Source organism: Ahaetulla prasina, chromosome 7 (assembly GCF_028640845.1).
Source record: "Ahaetulla prasina isolate Xishuangbanna chromosome 7, ASM2864084v1, whole genome shotgun sequence".
Classification (NCBI taxonomy): Eukaryota; Metazoa; Chordata; class Lepidosauria; order Squamata; family Colubridae; genus Ahaetulla; species Ahaetulla prasina.
Window position 1 is genome coordinate 99,449,149 of NC_080545.1, and position 20,502 is coordinate 99,469,650.

Below are 20,502 nucleotides of genomic sequence, written 5' to 3' on the forward strand. Positions count from 1 at the left end.
CATCAGTGCTACAAGTGAGAGGAAGTTTGCAGAGAGGAGGAGGAGGAAGAAGAGGAAGAGAAGGAGAGGGAGCGGAGGGAAAGGGAAAGAGGAGTAATATACTCTCTGAACTTGGTTATTTTCTTGCAGACATTTTCACCCAACTAGGTAACAGCATCAGTGGTGTAAGGAATGGGATTTTTCTACCTGTTTATATACAACCGTTTGCCCTCTGGTTGGTGGTGGTGGTTTGAGTAAGTTTTCCTCCTTGGCTAATTCCTTGATTAAAGCTATTGTTTCCTGCTTGATCCTTTTAGAAATAAAAAAAGCTAAAAAAAAAACCAACCCACCCAACGGGGGGGGGGAAAAACCCCCCACCAATGCATCCTTCCTCTTCCCAGCAGCCAATACCAAGATAACCCAGGATAACCTGGCTTACTGGCCTGAGAGCACCCCAGGTTCCCCTTCTGGTTCGCACAGGCTGGGGTGGCTCAGTGGCTAAGACGCTGAGCTTGCCGATCAGAAAGGCCAGTTCGACGGTTCGAATGCCAGGGGTGAAATCCAGCAGGTTCTGACAGGTTCTGGAGAACCGGTAGCGGAAATTTTGAGCAGTTCGGAGAACCGGTAGTGGAAATTGTGAGTAATTTCGGAGAACCGGCAAATACCACCTCTGGCTGGCTCCAGAGTGGGGTGGGAATGGAGATTTTGCAATATCCTTCCCCCAGGAGTGGGGTGGGAGTGGAGATTTTGCAGTATCCTTCCCCTGCCACGCCCACCAAGCCTCACCCACACAGAAGGTAGTAAAAAAAAAATTTGGATTTCACCACTGTTCGAATCCCTAGTACGGATCTGCTGCCTGAGCAGGGGGTTGGACTGGATGACCTCTAGGGACCTTCCAACTCTGTGACTGACTGCAGGGAAGCCCCAGCGCTCCGCTGACTGGCCAGGCAGGTCAACCCGGCTCCTGCCTAAGCCCGTGTCCAAAGGATGCGCCCACGCACTCACCCCCGCGTGAGCCACGAAGCGCAAAGCAGAAGCAGCCGCCGCTCCTTTGCACGCAATCAGCACGCATCCCGTGCCAAGGAGGGTCGTCAGAAACCCCGGGGGTCCAGCCGATCCTCCCCCCCACCCCGCCTTCTTCCTTGCAATCCCTCCCCTCCGCTGGGTCTCAGTCCCAGGGCGCAGCCTTCCCCAACCTGGCGCCCGCTGCAAAAAAGAGTGGAAGCGGAGCTGGGTGGGGGGAGCTTGGATTGGCTGTCCCCATCTCCCCACGCTTGGGAGACCCTCCGACCGGGACTCGGAGCCCTCTGCCCATGCTCAGAGGAAGAGACCTTCCCCCAAAGGGATTCCCCCGCGTCTCCTGCGCGCAATCCCCGCCCCGAGCGCAAAGCGAAAGAGAAAGAGAAAAAAGTTTTCAATGACGGACGGTGCCATGCTGCGGTGCGCTGCGCTCCTCCGAGGTCCCGCGATCCCCGGGTTGGAGAAGGGTCCGGGGTCCCCTTTGGGCGCAACCGGGTCTCCGCTGTCCGGATTGCGGCGGCTGCTGCTCCTCCTCCTCCTCCTGCTGGGATTGTCCTTGGATCGGGTTTCTGCTGCTGCTGCTGCTGCTTCTCCCGCTGCCGTCTTCCCGGATCTGGGTCCCGGTAAGTGGGGTTCCGGGGCGCGTGCAGAGTGCCGCGCTCCCTCGAACTCAGGGCTCCGGGGTTGGGGGGCGGGCGGTGTCTCAGCTTGGAGCCGCTTACCCAGCCAGCGGTTGGGCATCCGGAGCCGAGCCGAGCTGGAGGTTTGATTGCGCTTGGATTATGTTAATAATCCATAATAGGCTAATTTAAATAAGTTTTTTAAATTGCATTTTAAATTGTACTTTGTATTGTTTGTTTTATTTTGCCTGTACACCGCCCTGAGCCCTTCGGGAGAAGGGCGGTATATAAATCAAATAAATAAATAAATAAAATAAATAAATAAATAATAAATGTTGGAAGGGACCTTGGAGGTCATCTAGCCCAACCCCCTGCTCACGCAGGAGACCCGTCCCTAGGGATTCGAACAGCTGGAACTGCCGGCCTTTCTGATCGACGGGCTCTGGGTCGTAGCCACTGAGCCACCTAGTCAAGGTGTTGTTGGGAGGGTTGGTTTCGAACACCTGGCAAGGCCAGGCCAGGCGAAAGGAAGACAAGAAGTCCAATATAGGTAGTTTTGGACCTGGCGTTAAGTCAGGGTTGTTGTTTTTTTCCAGGGCCAGTACCTTTGGTCGCTAAATGAATGATTGTTTCATTTAGTGACCAAAGGTATGGGCCCTGGAAAAAAGGGACGTACGCCAGGTTCTCATTCTTACGACCGTCCCTACAGTCAGGGGATTAAAAATTCGATACTTCGCAACGGACAGATGGAGGTAGACCTCGAGTTACGACCACAGTGGAGCCCGACATTTCTGTTGTTGAGTGAGACGTTTGCTCCATTTCGCGACTTTTCTCGTCACCGTTGTTAAGTGAATCACTGCCGTTCTTCAGTTAGGAACACGGTTGTTATGTGAATCGTGCTTTTCCGCCGACTTGGCTTGTTGGGAGGTCGCAAAAGGGGATCAAGTGACCTTGGGACACTGCGACGGTCATAAGTGCAAGTCAGTTGCCAAGTGCCTCAATGTAAATCACATGACCATGGAGATGCTGCAGTGGTCATAAGTCTGGAAAATGGTCTTTGAACGGTCACTAAATGAACTGTTGTAAATCGAGGATTAACTGTATTTATGGGGATTGCGGTATTTTGGGTCATGTGACTATCCCAGCCGGCTTCCACAAGAAACTTAATTTTGGGAAGCCAGATTCGCTTAACGACCGTGTGATTCGCTTAACAGCTGCTGCGATCCGCTTAATAACCATGGCAAAAAAGCCGTGACTCACTTCCTTAGCAATGGAAATTCTGGCCCCGATTGCAGTCGTAAATTGAGGACTACCGGTCATCCAAGTGAGGCAAATCATTGTTATAAGGTAGTCCTCGACTTGCAACCATTCATTTAGTGACCATTCCAAGTCACAACGGCACGGAAAAAGGAGACTTAGGACCGTGTTTCACACTTAACGACCATTGCAGCATCCCTACGTGATTAAAAATCGGACGCTCGACAACTGACTCGTTTTTATGACGGTCGCAGTGTTCCGCCGTCATGTGATCCCCTTTTGCGACCTTCTGGCAAGCCAAGGGGGGGAAAGCCAGATTCACTTAACAACCGTGGCAAGAAAGGTTGTAAAGTTTGACAAAACTCACTTAACAAACAGGAATATGTGTGTGTGTGTGGGGGGGGTCCCTTTGTGGTCATAAGTCGAGGACTGCCTGTACTTCCTCGTGATCTCGATTCAAGCGTCTCTTGCGACCTTCGGACGTCGTGGGTGCTTCATTACTGGAAGTTTTCAAGAATAGAATAGAATAGAATATTATTGGCCAAGTGTGATTGGACTCACAAGGGATTTGTCTTGGTGCATATGCTCTCAGTGTACATAAAAGAAAAAGAAAAAAAATACCTTCATCAAAGGTACAACATTTAAAACACAAATGATGGTCAATATATCAATATAAATCATAAGGATTGCCAGCAACAAGTTATAGTCATACAGTCATAAGTGGAAAGAGATTGGTGATGGGAACGATGAGAAGATTAATAGTAGTGCAGATTCAGTCAATAGTCTGACAGTGTTGAGGGAATTATTTATTTAGCAGAGTGATGGCCTTCGGGAAAAAACTGTCCTTGTGTCTAGTTGTTCTGGTGTGCAGTGCTCTATAGCATCGTTTTGAGGGTGGGAGTTGAAACAGTTTATGTCCAGGATGCGAGGGATCTGCAAATATTACAAGGAATTTGTCTTGGCACATATGCTCTCAGTGTACATAAAAGAAAAGATACCTTCATCAAGGTACAACATTTACAACACAACTGATGGTCAATATATCAATATGAATCATAAGGATTGCCAGCAACAAAGTTACAGTCATACAGTCATAAGTGGAAAGAGATTGGTGATGGGAACTATGAGACGATTAATAGTAGTGCAGATTCAGTCAATAGTTTGACAGTGTTGAGGGAATTATTTGTTTAGCAGAGTGATGGCCTTCGGGAAAAAACTGTCCTTGTGTCTAGTTGTTCTGGGGTGCAGTGCTCTATAGCGTCGTTTTGAGGGTAGGAGTTGAAACAGTTTATGTCCAGGATGTGAGGGGTCTGTAAATATTTTCACGGCCCTCTTCTTGATTCGTGCAGTATACAGGTCCTCAGTGGAAGGCAGGTTGGTAGCCATTATTTTTTCTGCAGTTCTAATGATCCTCCGAAGTCTGTGTCTGTCTCGTTGGGTTGCAGAACCGAACCAGACAGTTATAGAGGTGCAAATGACAGACTCAATCATTCCTCTGTAGAAGAGATTGGATAACTACCTGTGTGAAATGGTATCTGGTCTCCCACTGCTTGAGCAGGGGGTTGGATTAGATGACCTCCAAAGGTCCCTTCCAGCTCCGTTATTCTTTAATCTCAGATCAATTAATCAGTGGAACAGATTGCCTCCAGAAGTTGTGGGCGCTCCATATCTGGAGGTTTTTAAGAAGAGACTGGACAGTCTCTTGTCGGAAATGGTATAGACCAGGGATCTCCAACCTTAGCAACTTTAAGACTTGTGGACTTCAACTCCCAGAATTCCTCAGCCAGTTTTGCTGGCTGAGGAACTCTGGGAGTTGAAGTCCACAAGTCTTAAAGTTGCCAAGGTTGGAGACCCCCTGGTATATACGCAACCCTTGTGTGTCCAATCACACTTGGCCAATTAAAAAAATTCTATTCTATCCTATACACTCCTGCTTGATCAAGGGGCTGGACTAGATGACCTCCAAGGTCCCTTTCCGGCTCTATTCTGATTTGAAGTTCCTCAGGAGGTTCTTGACCTGCTTGACAGCCCTCTGGGGTGATGTCAGGACACGCTGACTTGGTGATCCAATTTTTTAAATTTTTTTTAACCCTCCCAGGTCATTTCCAGCAATATGCGGCTCAAAGCCAAATTTCTTTTATCTTGTTTGTTCTTAAAACGCATGATTTACAGTTGCTCCCTCTTAAAATTCCCTTCCCCAGTTTCCTCCCTCCGTTCTGGCCTAAAACCCTGTTTGAATTTTTCCCCTTCTCTTCCCAAAGATTAATACGCTCCTCCTGAATTCCAATCCGTTTGTACGCTTGGCACCGTGTCATGTACAAATGTGAGAACGTTTATTGTGGTCTCTGGGTTTTCTTGGGACCGATTATGCTTTTTACACCTTTGCAGATCTTGGTTGCTCAGGAATAAGTATGTCTCCTTTTTCAGCGTTTTGTGATATGACTGGATGACTGTAACTTTTTGTTGCTGTCATTAAGGGTTAAATTGCAACCTAAGACCATCATTTGTGTTGTAGATGTTGTACTTTGATGAAGGTATTTTTTTTTCTTTTATGTAAACTGAGAGCATATGCACCAAAACAAATTCCTTGTGTGTCCAGTCATTTATTGGCCAATAAATTCTGTTCTATTCTATTCTATTTTATATGGATACATCCAGGAAAACCCATTCTAAATGAGGGGGCCTGGGTGCTCTCTGGGCTTGGTGGTTTTCTTGCAGACGTTTCATGACCCAAGGAGGGGACATCATCAGTGCTAGAGGGCAGTGGGGTTTGTGGAGAGGAGGAGGAGGAGAAGGAGGAGGTAGTGGTAGTGGAAGACGAGCAGGAAGAGCTGGAGGTGGTGGTGGTGGAGGAAGAGGAGGACTGTGGGGGTCCTTGGTGCTCTCTGAGCTTGGTGGTTTTCTTGCAGGCATTTCATGACCCAACTAGAGAACATCATCAGTGCTGAAAGGGAGGAGGATTTGGAAGGGAGGAGGAGGAGGGAAGGAAGGAAGGAAAGAAGGAAGGGTTTGTGAAATAGAGGAGGAGGAGGGAGAGGAGGAGGAGGAAATAGACTGTGGAGGGTCTTTGGGGCCCTCTGAGCTTGGTGGTTTTCTTACAGACGTTTCATGACCCAACTAGGTAACATCATCGGTGCTAGAAGAGAGGAGGATTTGGAAGGGAGGAGGAGGAGGAGGGAAGGAAGGAAGGAAGGAAGGAAGGAAGGAAGGAAGGAAGGAAGGAAGGAAGGAAGGAAGGGAGGAAGGGTTTGTGAAATAGAGGAGGAGGGAGAGGAGGAGGAGGAAGAGGAAATAGATTGTGGAGGGTCCTGGGTGCTCTCTGAGCTGGGTGGTTTCCTTGCAGATGTTTCATGACCCAACTAGGGAACATCATCAGTGTTAGAAGGGAGGAGGATTTGGAAGGGAGGAGGAGGAGGAGGGGAAGGAAGGAAGGAAGGAAGGGTTTGTGAAATAGAGGAGGAGGAGAGAGAGGAGGAGGAGGAAGAGGAAATAGATTGTGGAGGGTCCTGGGTGCTCTCTGAGCTGGGTGGTTTCCTTGCAGATGTTTCATGACCCAACTAGGGAACATCATCAAGGCAGTGGAGGTTTGTGGAGAGAGGGGGGACTGTGTGGTCCTTGGTGCTCTCTGAGCTTGGTAGTTTTCTGCTAGAAGGGAATGGAGGTTTGTGGAGAGGAGGAGGAGGAGGTAGTGGTAGTGGAAGAGAAGGAGTAGTCCATTTTTTCCTCCCAGCAGGCTTCCTCCTCTCTTCCTTGCAGGCTTCAAAAAACAGACTCCCCCTCCCATTTTTTGGTTTGGCTAGCAGGTTTCGGGTAGGCTAGAAGGGTGTGTATGGGGGGGTTGTTTTTGAGAGGGGGGGGAAGAAAGAAAGAAAGAAAGAAAGAAAGAAAGAAAGAAAGAAAGAAAGAAAGAGAAAGAAAGAAAGAAAGAAAGAAAGAAAGGAGGGAGGCAGGGAAGGAAGGAACAAAGGCAGGAGGAGAGGAAGGAAGGAGTACAAACCTGGCACTAGATGCAGCTTCAGAGGATAATCCAGGGCTGGAAGGGACCTGGAGGTCATCTAGCCCAACCCTGCTCCAGCAGGACATTGCTACTGAGTTTTTCTTTTGATCCCCCAGTCACATGGTTACATAGCCACGCCCACCCAGTCACATGACCCTACACACACACCAAGCCACGCCTGCCAAGCCACGCCCACAGAACCGGTAGCAAAAAAAATTAGATTTCACCCGTGAAGTCTACAGATTCCCTTTTGTGACCTTCTGAAGCCAGATTCACTTAACAACCACGTTACTAACTAAACCACTGCATTGATTCACTTAACAACGGTGGCCAGAAAGATCCTAAAACGGGGCAAAACTCATTGAACAACTGTCTTGCTTAAGCAAGGGAAATTTAGGGGCCAATTGTGGTCGTACGTCAAGGATTATCTGTACTAAACGCCTGGCCGATTTCGTTTTAAAACTAATCCAGAGTTGAAACTGTGTTTCTGTTTTTCGTAAAGTTTTTTTTTATTTTATAACATATAAAAAAATCCATTTTCAGTTCAATAGTGTGTTGTCTGGGTACACAATTTCTGTCTAAGAGACAGATTAAAAATAATATGAGAATGATTTTGAATACATGAAGCACATCCTGGGAAAAAAAATGGCGTTGATTTTCTTAGACGCACAGAAAGCAATTGATAACGTAAAATGGCAATTTATTTATTTATTTTATTTATTTATTTTGTCACAACATCATACAAAAAGATTATATAGTATATACACATATAAACATATATAGGAAGAAGAAAAGAAAAACAATAGGACAGGAACGGTAGGCACGTTTGTGCGCTTATGCACGCCCCTTATGGTCCTCTTAGGAATGGGGTGAGGTCAATAGTAGAAAGTTTTTGGTTAAAGCTTTTAGGATTATGGGAAGAGACCACAGAGTCAGGTAAAGTATTCCAAGCACTGATGATTCTGTTACAGAAGTCATATTTTCTGCAAATCTAGATTAAAGCGGTTGACATTAAGTTTAAATCTATTGGTTGCTCTTGTATTATTGCAATTAAAGCTGAAGTAGTCTTTGACAGGAAGGACATTGCAATAGATGATTCTGTGAGTTAAACTTAGGTCTTGTCGAAGGCGACGGAGTTCCAAGTTTTCTATTTATTTATTAATTTATTTATTAATTTATTTATTTATTTATTTATTTATTTATTTATTTATTACGACTCAAATCTATGGACTTTGGTGAGAGTTTTATTAACATGATGAAGGCATATATCACAAACAAACAGGCAAAGATTATGATAAATGGGGATATGACAGAGAACTTTAATATAAAAAAAAGGCACAGGACAAGGATATATATCCATTATTCCCTTTTACTATTTATATTGACATTGGAAGTGTTAAATAGAAATATTAGACAAGACATAGAAATAAAAGGTGTGGAAATTAAAAAAAAAAACCAGAGTTGAAACTGTGTTATGGGCTTGCTAAGTAGTGGCCTTTTATCCTGAAAACTCTGTCCATGCTCAAGACCCTGAGATTAGAGCGTGAATTAATATTCAAGTTGTTTATACATTCTTCCATGTTCTTGGCTGGGCAAGAGTTTGCAGGGTGCTTCCCTAATCGAGTCCTTCTTTTAATCTTTAATCTTTTTAATCTTTTTATCTCTTTTAATCTCTTTAATCTTTTTAATCTTTAATCTTTTTCGATTGAAAAAATAAGAAAGAAAGAAATCTTGCCAATATTTGAGGGGCTGCCCCAGAGAAGGCGAAACTCAATCTATTCTTCCAAAGCACCCGAGGGCAGGAGAAGAAACAATGGAAGGAAACTCATCAAGGAGAGAAGCAATCTGGAATATAAGGAGGAATTTTCTGACAGTGAGGACAATTAACCGGTGGAACTGCGTACCACCAGAAGTTTAATGGGCGCTCCATCGCTGGAGGTTTTAAAGAAGAGATAGGACAGCCATTTGTCTGGAATAGTATAGGCAAGGGTCTCCTGCTGGAACGGGGGGGGGTTGGACTAGAGGACCTCCAAGGTCCCTTCCAACTCTCTTATTCTGTTTATTTTGATTGCTATCCTGCCTTTGGTCCAATATCTCCCTCTGGTGTGGGGAAAAAAGACGCCCTTCCAATTTGGGGACGGAGGTGTGTGTGTGTGTTTGTGTGGTGGAGGAGTCCCTTCCCCATCTAATTTCCAAATTTGGGCTCCTATCTTAAGTCCTGACAGTTTTAACATAACATAACAACAGAGTTGGAAGGGACCTTGGAGGCCTTCTAGTCCAACCCCCTGCCCAGGCAGGAAACCCTACACCATCTCAGTCAGATGGTTATCTAACATTTTCTTAAAAATTTCCAGTGTTGGAGCATTCGCAACTTCTGAAGGCAAGTCGTTCCACTTATTAATTGTTCTAACTGTCAGGAAATTTCTCCTTAGTTCTAAAACTAAGTTTCTAAGGAAACTTCTTAGTTTTGATCGTCCTTAGCTTCCCTAACCCTCCCAGACCATCCAGGTGTCCAGCTGGGAATTACAGTGCAGGGTAATTCGCTCTCCGTTACAGTGTGGAAGTTCAAATGGAAGAATATTTTGGAATCAGATGCAATTGGGGATGTTCTGTATATTTCTTTAATTGAGCCTCTGCTGGTTGTTGTTGGGCCTGACAACATTGGTCCCTGCAGTTTTCTTAGCAAGGTATTTAATTTTTCCTTCCTTCCTTCCTTTCTCATCTCCTTCTCCTTCCTTCCTTCCTTCCCCTCTCAACTTTTTCCTTCCTTCTTCTTTCTTTCTCTCATTTCTTTTTCCTTCCTTCCTTCCTTCTCTCATTTTTCCTTCCTTTCTTCCTTTCTTCTCTCATTTCTTTCTCCTTCCTTCCTTCCCCTCTCAACTTTTTCCTTCCTTCTTCTTTCTTTCTCTCATTTCTTTTTCCTTCCTTCCTTCCTTCTCTCATTTTTCCTTCCTTTCTTCCTTTTTTCTCTCATTTCTTTCTCCTTCCTTCCTTCCTTCCATTCTCATCACTTTCTCCTTCCTTCCATCCATCCATCCATTTCTATTCTCATCTCTTTCTCCTTCCTTCCTTCCTTCCCCTCTCAACTTTTTCCTTCCTTCTTCTTTCTTTCTCTCATTTCTTTTTCCTTCCTTCCTTCCTTCTCTCATTTTTCCTTCCTTTCTTCCTTTCTTCTCTCATTTCTTTCTCCTTCCTTCTTTCCCCTCTCAACTTTTTCCTTCCGTCTTCTTTCTTTCTCTCATTTCTTTTTCCTTCCTTCCTTCCGTCCTTCCTTCTCCTCATTTTTCCTTCCTTTCTTCCTTTTTTCTCATTTCTTTCTCCTTCCTTCCTTCCTTCCATTCTCATCACTTTCTCCTTCCTTCCCTCCATCCATCCATTTCTCTATTCTCATCTCTTTCTCCTTCCTTCCTTCCTCTCTCAACTTTTTCCTTCCTTCCTTCTTTCTCTCATTTCTTTCTCCTTCATTCCTTCCTTTCTTCCATTCTCATCTTTCTCCTTCCTTCTTTCCTTCCTTCCTTCCTCTCTTGTTTTTTCTTCCTTTCTTCCTTTTTTTCTCTCATTTCTCTTTCTCCTTCCTTCCTTCTCTTATTTTTCTTCCTTTCTTCCTTTTTTCTCTCCTTCCTTCCTTTCTTCCTCCCCCCCCCCATTCTCTTCTTGTCTCTAACAATGAAAGAGAAAAATCATCCGAAAGTTGCCATCCAACTTTGTGCCCAGCAGGGCTAAAATTCATTTGCTATTATGCTAGCACAGTTTTTCTGAACCTTGGCAACTTAAAGATGTCTGTACTTCAACTCCCAAAATTCCTCATCTGCCATGAAATCCAGCTTGGTGATTTTGGGCCAATCACCAGGCGGCTCTGAGTTCTAGTCCTGCCCTTTGCATGAAACCCGGCTCCGTCCCCTTTGGACCAATCACCAGGAGACTGTGAGTTCTAATCCCGCCCTAGGAATGAAAAATTTGCTGGCTCCCTTTGGGCCAAATCTCTTTCTTTCAGCCCAACCCACCTCACAGGGTTGTTGTTGTGGGGAAAAAAGAGGAGGAGGAAGGAGTATTGCATATGTTCGCTTGCTTGAGTAATAAAAGCGGGGTTAAAGTATCATCTAATAATAGTTTCTTCTTTTCAACCCGGGAAAGCATTTGAAAGTTACAAATCACACGAGGTTTTAAAATGGATCGCAGCTGCTGAATTCCACCTGTCTGGCAATCCAAATCAAAAGTTATTCATTTCTTATCGCAGAAATAAACCTTGGCTTGTCATCGCAGTTGTCTGGGGTAATAACCTTTGGAATTGTGAAGTGCCAAAGTCTTCTTTTTCTAGCTAGTCCGGGCTAACCTTGGCCCGCATATGGAAGAAAATCATAAATAATATTACCCGGGTGAGCATTACAATATCTTTTATCATATTTTCAAGCCGGTGCTGAATTGCATGAGCCGGAAGAGACAGGAAGATTGGAAACTCAAAATTATTTCTCTCTTTATTTGTCTTCTTGTTTCCAAAGTTTTCTTTGAAAACTTTCATTTTGTTTTTCATTTGTTTTCTTGTTTCCAAAAGACGAAAAAACTCCCTCCTTCCAGTTTGGGAAACTTGCCAGTACAGATAGCCCTCCTCGTCTTATTTCTTTTATTTAGTTCATTTATTTAGTTCATTTATTTAGTTCATTTAGTTCGAAGTTACGACAGGGCTGAAAAAGGGGACTTACGACCGTTTTCCGCTCTTACGACCGTTGCAGCATCCCCACAGTCGCGGGATCAGAATTCAGAACGTTTGGCGAGTGGCTCCTATTTATGACCATTGCAGCATTCCCGACTTACGACGACAGTTGAAAAGTTACAATGGGCACTGAAAATAGTGACTTATGGCCGTTTTTCGCACTTACGACTGCTGCAGCATCCCTTTGGTCACGTGATCAAAATCCACATGCTTGGCAACTGCCTCGTATTTATGGCGGCCGCAGTGTTCCCGGGGTCACGTGATCCCCTTTTAGACTTTCTGACAAGCCAAGTCCACGCGGAAGCCAGATTCGCTGAACAAGTTTAATAAAAAGAAGTTTAATAAATAGTTTAATAAATAGAAGGACTAGGGGAGACATGATAGCTGTGTTCCAATATCTCAGGGGCTGCCACAAAGAAGAGGGAGTCGGGCTGTTCTCCAAAGCACCTGAGGGTAGAACAAGAAGCAATGGGTGGAAACTAATCAAGGAGAGAAGCAACTTAGAGCTAAGGAGAAATTTCCTGACGTGAGAACAATCAATAAGTGGAACGACTTGCCTGCAGAAGTTGTAAATGCTCCAACACTGGAAATTTTTAAGAAGATGTTGGATAACCATCTGACTGAGACGGTGTAGGGTTCCTGCCTAGGCAGGGGGTTGGACTAGAAGGCCTCCAAGGTCCCTTCCAACTCTGTTGTTATGTTATGTTATGTTAAGTGTGACTAACTTAACCAGTGCAGTGATTCGTTTAAGGATCACTGCAAGGATGGTCGTAACATGGGTGGAAATTCACTTTTAACAACTGTCTCGCTTCACAAGGGAAAATTTGGGCTCGGTTGGGATTGTAAGTGGAGGAAAAAGTCTACACTTTTACAAAACGGTAGGGAAGGTGGTGGCTACTACATGGATTTGTGTTGGGAGTAAAAGCTGAGTAAGGCTGGGCTTGGTTGGTATTTGGGTGGGAAGCACACCAAATTCCTTTCCTCTGTAAATGTGATTGTGAAATAAGAAAGTAAAACTACTTTATTATTATTAAAAATAATATTACTATTTAGGTGATTTCCAAGAAACGGTGAACCAGTTCATGTGTCAGGAAGACCCAAGATTTTTATCTCTGGTTTTTTATTTTTAGAGAGTGATGACATTGTGTTGTTTTCATTTTGTCTGGAGCCCTGACCTTTGCAAATCTGATTATTTTGGAAGCCTCTAATGACCATAAAAGGCTCAAAGATTATAACTGTGGTCGGTCCATTTCTGGTGGAATTAAAGTAGAACAGACAGCCTTCGATTTATCCATTTGTTAAGCAACTGTTGAAAAGTTACCACAGTTCTGAAAAAAAGTGACTTAAAACAACTGTTCTCGTGTTTAGGATCTTTGCAGCAATTCTGGCAATTGATGTGATCAAAATTTGGGTATTTTATGACAGTTAAGTGTTTATAATGCCTTGGTTAAGGCCACACTTGGAATATTGCATCTAGTTTTGGTCGCCACGATATAAAAAAAGATGTGGAGATTCTAGAAAGAGTGCAGAGAAGAGCAACAAAGAGGATTAGGGGACCGGAGGCTAAAACATATGAAGAACGGTTGCAGGAACTCAGTATGTCTAGTTTAATAAAAAGAAGGACCAGGGGAGACATGATAGCAGTCTTCCAATATCTCAGGGGCTGCCACAAAGAAGAGGGAGTCAAGCTATTCTCCAAAGCACTTGAGGGCAGGACAAGAAGCAATGGGTGGAAATTAAACAAGGAGAGAAGCAAACTAGATTTAAGGAAAAATTTTCCGGATAGTGGGAACAATTAACCAGTGGAACTACTTGCCTCCAGAGGTTGTGGGTTTTCCATCACTGGAGGGTTTTTTTAAGAATAAATGGGACAAACATTTGTCTGTAGTGGTATAGGGTTTCCTGCCTGAGCAGAGGGTTGGACTAGAAGACCTCTAAGGTCCCTTCCGACTCTTGTTATTCAGCCTTAAAATAGGTTTGTGTAGTCCAGGGTGCTGGACTAGCCATGGGGAGGTCAAGTCCAAATGTCTCAGCCACATTATCTCTGTATTGTCAGCCTTCCTAGGCAATCCATCCAGATGAGCTAGATAATATAAAACATCATATTATTATTATTATTATTATTATTATTATTATTATTATTATTATTATTATTATTATTATTCACAGATGTTCAGACTTGGCATTTTTGTCTACCTATCGAGTCCTTACCGAGGACCTGAGATAGGCAAATCTGGATGTTTAATGGTATTATTGTTGTTGTTATCTCTTTTATTCAATAAACAGAAAACTCGGTCAAATGAACATTCAAAAATGCATCAGAAATACCATTGACTGGTGCTGATGGTTGATACGGGTTGCTGCCAGCATCCTAGATATCAGCCAGAGACCTTCTTAAGATGTACAATGTTCCAAGTAGTGCAGTTTTTTGCAGTTCCGCAGGTGTTATTGCAGGAAGCTGCAATTTCTTGGTGTGTTTTGTAAAATTCATGGACATGGTACCAAGTACCCTGATGACAATGGGTATCATGGTTACATGTTTCATTCATAGCTGTGTAGTTTCGATGGCCAGGTTACGATATTTCATGATTTTTTTTCCACTTCATTTTCGATAACTTTTTCCACTTTATGTTCCCATGACTTTTTGGATACAGGTAAGTTGTATTTTTTTACGTAATGACCAGTGCAGAGATGGTATTTCAGCAGGTTCTGACCAGTTCTGGAGAACCGGTAGCGGAAATTTTGAGTAGTTCGGAGAACCGGTAAATACCACCTCTGACTGGGCCCGCCCACATCTGTTCTCTGCCTCCAGCTGATTGGGAGGAAATGGGGATTTTGCAGTAACCTTCCCCTGGAGTGGGGTGGGAATGGAGATTTTACAGTATCCTTCCCCTGCCACGCCCACCAAGCCATGCCAGGCCCACCAAGCCACGCCCACAGAACCGGTAGTAAAAAAAAATTGAATCCCACCACTGGACCACTGGATTAATTTAGCAACTCAGTCATGTCTACCTTTGTAATCAATTTGGGCAATTTTGCTGCATTCACATATTAAGTGCGAAACAGGTTCGACTTTGTCCTTGCAAAGTCGGCAGTTTGGATTGTCGGTGGATTTTTGTATCTTCGCTTTCATGGCATTAGTTTGTCGTGCTTGTTCTTGAGCAGCGAGTATGAAACCTTCCGTTTCTTTCTTGACGGTTCCCATCTTAAGCCATGCCCATGTTGTTGTTGTTGTTGTTGTTATTATTTTATAATACCGTATTATACTATAATAATACAATACAATAGAAAATATTATATTATTATTATAATAGGTTAAATTTCAGGATGTTGAAAAAAAGCAGAGTTGGAACACCAGCCATATTTTGCAACGCTGCAAATTGCGATTGCAACACTGAGCTACACTGCAGGGATGTCGTAAGCTTTTCTCCGTCAACCTCGGATTTGAAAGCCCATCTTTTGTTATTCAACACCTCTGTTCCCAGCCTTGATTTCCTCCCTCCCCCTCCCAGATTTTCTGGATTTAAAATGTTTAGAATTCACCGGCTGAGCATTCTGGGCCATGGAGTCCAACATTGGCCGGGGGGGGGGGGCACATACGCAACTCCACGTCTCAGGATCTCTCTTTGGAAAAGCTGAACAGAAAGCAGCAAAAACATTTAAGGATTAAATATTTGAAATATCCAGCCTCCGTCCTCTGTCCGCAAAATTGGCAGTTCGTAAAGGAAATGAGGTTATTTATGTAGAGGATAATCCCTTGATTATTTGACTTACAAATTCGGCAGTCGGCTTACAAATTTGGTGTCCCTTGTGTTGGAGAAAAAAAAATAGTTTTGCTTTCAAACAAGTCGGAAATGGTGCATTTAATTATAGGCTCCACCGTGTGTTCATATGTGTTGAAAAGTATTTGTAAGGGAATTGTGCAGGGAATTCTTGGGGGGGCTGTCTCCAATTCGAGGTCCTTTTTACAGTTAATCCTCGGTTTACGACCCACAAACGAGCCCCTAATCTCCGTTGCTAAGCAAGATGGGTTAAGTAAGTTTTGCCCCATTTTACGACCTTTCTTGCCACCGTCGTTAAGTGAATCACGGTGGTTCTTCAGGGAGTAACACGGTTATGAAGCAGATCTGGCTTCTCCATGGATTTTGCATGTCGGAACGTCGCAAACGGGGATCACGAGACCCCGGGACGCTGCAATCCGTCATAAATGTGAGTCGGTTGCCAAGAATCCAAATGTTCATCACGTGACCCTGGGGAGGCTGCAACGGTCGTAAGTGTGAAAAAGGGTCCTAAGTCACATTTTTTTTTCAGTGCAGCTGTAACTTCGAACGGTCCCTAAATGAATTGTTATAAGTCGAGGACTACCTGTATGTATTTGGGAAGTAGAGAGGCTGAAGGAGCCAAACGTTGATCCTGGAGATGCTTGGAGCCCCCCAAATCACCTGTTTCAACTGCTGAGCCCCCTCCCCAAATGTCGTAATGGTGCCACCCAGTTCTGGAAAGCAGCTACAGCCAATCAGTCAGAATAGAGCTGGAAGGGACCTTGGAGGTCTTCTAGTCCAGCCCCCTGCTCAGGCAGGAGCCCCTACGCCATTCCAGACAGGTGGCTGTCCAGTCTCTTCTTAAAAACCTCCAGTGTTGGAGCACCCATAATTTCTGGTGGCAGGCTGTTCCACTGGTTAATTGTCCTCCCTGTTAAGAAGTTAATTCCAGGTTGCTTCTCTCCTTGATAAATTTCCATCCATTGTTTGGCTGAGAGATTTGAACCTGACCTCCCCACGTCTAGTCCAGCACCCTGGACTATAGAAACCTCTTTTAAGACAGAATAAAAGAGCTGGAAGGGACCTTGGAGGTCTTCTAATCCAACCCCACTGCTGAGGCAGGAGTCCCTATTTCAGACAGATGGCCGTCGAATCTCTTCTTGAAAACCTCCAACAATGGAGCATCCACAACTTCTGGTGGCAAGCAGTTCCGCTGGTTGATTGTCCTCCCTCTTTCGAAGTTTCTCCTTAATTCCAGGTCGCTTCTCTCCTTGATCCGTTTCCGTCCATTGTTTCTTGTCCTGCCTTTGGGTGCTTTGGGGCAGCCCCTCAAATACTGGAACACTTCTATCATGTCCACCCTCGTCCTTTTTTCCCTCTGGACTGGCCATGCGCAATTCCTGCACCCATTCTTCATATGTATACATTTATACATCCAAATTAGAATGTGTTGTTTCCCTGTGTCATATATGTGGATATGTATCTTCCTTCCTTCCTTCCTTCCTCTCTCTCCTTCCTTCCCTCCTCTCTCTCCTTCCTTCCTTCCCCCTCTCCCTTCCTTCCTTCCTTCCTTCCTCTCTCTCCTTCCTTCCATCCTCTCTCTCCTTCCTTCCTTCCTCCCTCCTTCCTTCCTTCCCCTCTCCTTCCTCCTCCTCCTCCTCTCCTTCCTTCCTCCTTCCTTCCCCTTCCTTCCTTCCTTCCTTCCTTCCCTCTCCTTCCTCCCTCCTCCCTCCTTCCTTCCTTCCTTCTTCCTCCCCCTCTCCTCCTTCCTTCCTTCCTCTTCCTTCCTTCCCCTCCCTTTCTTCCTCTTCCTTCCTTCCCCTACCTTCCTTCCTCTTCCTTTCTTCCTCTCTCCTCCTTCCTTTCTTCCTTCCTTCCTTCCTTCCTTCCTTCCTTTCCTCTCTTTTTCCTTCCTCTCCTGCTCCGCCTCCTTCCTTCTTTCCCCCTCCTCCTTCCTTCCTTCCTTCCTTCCATACATCTTTCCTTCCTTCCTTCCTGTCCTCTCTTTTTCCTTCCTTTTCCTTCCTCTCCCGCTCCACCTCCTTCCTTTTCCTTCCTTCCTTCCTTCCTTCCTTCCTTCCTTCCTTCCTTCCTTCCTTCCCTCTCCTTCCTTCCTTCCTTCCCCTCCTTCCTCCTCCCTCCTTCCTTCCTTCCTTCCCCTCTTCCTTCCTTCCTTCCTTCCTCTCTCTCTCTCTCTCTCCTTCCTTCCTTCCTCTCTCTCCTTCCTCTCTCTCTCCTTCCTTCCTTCTTTCCTTCCTCTCTCCTTCCTTCCTTCCTTCCCCCCTCTTCCTTCCTTCCTTCCTTCCTCTGTCCCTCCCCTTCCTTCCTTCCTCTCTCTTCTTCCTTCCTTCCTTCCTTCCTTCCTTCCTTCCTTCCCCCTCTCCCTTCCTTCCTTCCTTCCCCCTCTCCCTTCTTTCCTTCCTCTCTCTCTCTCTCTCTCTCTCTCCTTCCTTCCTTCCTCTCTCTCCTTCCTCTCTCTCTCTCCTTCCTTCCTTCTTTCCTTCCTCTCTCCTTCCTTCCTTCCTTCCTCTCCCTCCTTCCTTCCTTCCTTCTGTCCGTCAGGCCTGAAGTCATCTTTTGCATTGGATCTTCTGGCCTGCCACATTTAGTGCTGTGGGGAACTGGGAGGGGGGATTGTATGGAGCAGGGGAGATATCTACATTCCTTTCTCTGAGCGTCAAGGACATCTTGCCTGGAGGGGTGGAACTGGGAGGCATCTCCAGCTGGGACGGTGTATTGATCGGACCATGTGATGGACATGTGGGTGTTGGGCAGGGACTTGGACTTTTCTTATTTTTTTTCCTATTTTATTTATATAATATTCAATTTCCATCAAACAGTGTGTGATCTGGGTACAGTTCTTTTTAAACCGTCATAATCCACGTACAATATTCATCACAATATTAAAATAAATAATAATAATAACAACAACAACAACAACAATAACAACAACAGAGTTGGAAGGGACCTTGAAGGTCTTCTAGTCCAACCCCCTGCCCAGCCAGGAAACCCTACACCATCTCAGTCAGATGGTTATCCAACATTTTTTAAAAAATTTCCAGTGTTGTGGAGCATTCACAACTTCTTCAGGCAAGTTGTTCCACTTATTGATTGTTCTAACTGTCAGGAAATTCCTCCTTAGTTCTAAGTTGCTTCTCTCCTTGATCAGTTTCCACCCATTGCTTCTTTTTCTACCCTCAGGTGCTTTGGAGAATAGTTTGACTCCCTCTTCTTTGTGGCAACCCCTGAGATATTGGAACACTGCTATCATGTCTCCCCTGGTCCTTCTTTTCATTAAACTAGACATACTCAGTTCCTGCAACCGTTCTTCATATGTTTTAGCCTCCAGTCCCCTAATCATCTTTGTTGCTCTTCTCTGCACTCTTTCTAGAGTCTCGACATCCTTTTTACATCGCGGTGACCAAAACTGGATGCAATATTCCAAGTGTGGCCTTACCAAGGCATTATAAAGTGGTAATAACACTTCACGTGACCTTCATTCTATCCCTCTGTTTATGCAGCCCAGAACTATGTTGGCTTTTTTAGCAGCTGCTGCACACTGCTGGCTCATATCTAAATGGTTGTCCACTAGGACTCCAAGATCCCTCTCACAGGTACTACTATTGAGCAAGGTACCACATATTTGTTTACTTAACATCATCTTCTTTAACAACTCTCCATATTAACATTTCCTCCTTTCTAACTTCTGTTTCTATTGTCTAGCCCAGGGGTCTGCAAACTTGGCTCTTTCAAGACTTGTGGACTTCATCTCGCAGAGTTCCTCAGCCAGCAAAGTCCACAAGTCTTAAAAGAGCCAAGTTTGCAGACCCCTGGGCTAGCCATTGATAAAATACATCCCATATCAAAAAAATATTTATCCTTAATAGTGAGCGTTAATTTATCCATTTCTGCGCATTCTAATATTTTCTTAATTACATTCCCCTCTGACAGAATCTCATCATATTCCCATTGTTGTGCAAATACAATTCTAGTTGCAGTTAATATAAATGCAAAACCAGATATATAGTCCTTTTATCATATTTTTTCCGGTAGGATGCCCAACAAAAATATCTCTGGTTTCAAGTCTATGTGTTGCTTTGTCATTTTTTACAACCAAGTATGTATTTTCATCCAATATTTTTTAGCTTTTGGGCATGTCCACCACATATGGTAGTGTGAACCAGATGGTTGATTACATTTCCAGCATTTTGCAGATCTGTCTTTATACATTTTTACCAGCCTTGCTGGTGCAAAATGCCATCTGTAAAACATTTTATACAGATTTTCTTTATATGCAGTTGACATAGTCAATTTAATATTTCTTGTGCTCTGATTGGCTGGGTGTGTGTCCTGTTTGGGTGGGGGCTTGGTTGTGCTCAGATTAGTTTGAGTTGCAGGGGGATTTGAGCTGGTGAGCTGCACTGCTGCTGTTTGGCTTCGTGGTCGTGGTCGTGCTACATCTTCGTAGTGGGTGTCAGTCTGCTGCATGTATGGATTGGAGGGGTTTGAAATGGCTAATGTTGCAGCTGCGGTCTGGCTTTTTTTATTTTATTTTATTATTTTATTATTTTATTTATTTTATTTATTTATTTTATTAATTAATTTTTTATTTATTTTATTAATTTTATGCGGGAGAAAACCCGAATAACCAAAGACCTACATACAAATACCCGCGAAAACCTCAGAAAACAAATACACACACACACACACACACACACACACACACATATATATATATGTAGGTCTTTGGTTATTCGGGTCTTCTCCCGCGTAAAATTGGAAGTGTCTTGGCGACGTTTCGACGAAGTCTCATTCGTCATCTTCAGGCTTCAGCTTCGTGCTTCTGGGAGCAATGTGTGATTGCAGCTGTTTCTTCCTTTTTAACTGCTAGTGGGGGTTTGAACTGATTGGGTGGGAGTTTGGCTGTGCTCAGATTAGTCTGAGTTGCAGGGGGATTTGAGCTGGTGAGCTGCATTGCTGTTGTTTGGCTTCGTGGTCGTGGTCTTGCTACATCTTCAAGCCAAGCTCCCACCCAATCAGGTCAAACCCCCACTAGCAGTTAAAAAGGAAGAAATCATTTTTATTGTGGTTTTTCTTTTCCATAACTCTAATACATAGTCAAACAGACAGTGTTATTTTTATTTGCTTTGGATTAAC

General features: G+C 44.3%; 1 protein-coding gene across 2 annotated transcripts in view; it reads left to right on the forward strand.

Moving 5' to 3' along the window:
• The first annotated feature begins 1,169 nt into the window (after positions 1-1,169).
• The window catches only part of IL15RA (interleukin 15 receptor subunit alpha), a 47,671-nt gene continuing 28,338 nt past the window's right edge, over positions 1,170-20,502 (forward strand). For both annotated transcript variants that reach the window (XM_058191470.1, XM_058191471.1), the window contains exon 1: positions 1,170-1,622. In XM_058191470.1, the coding sequence (XP_058047453.1) occupies positions 1,397-1,622 (226 nt within the window). In that variant the 5' untranslated portion in view covers positions 1,170-1,396. The remainder of the gene's footprint in view (positions 1,623-20,502) is intronic.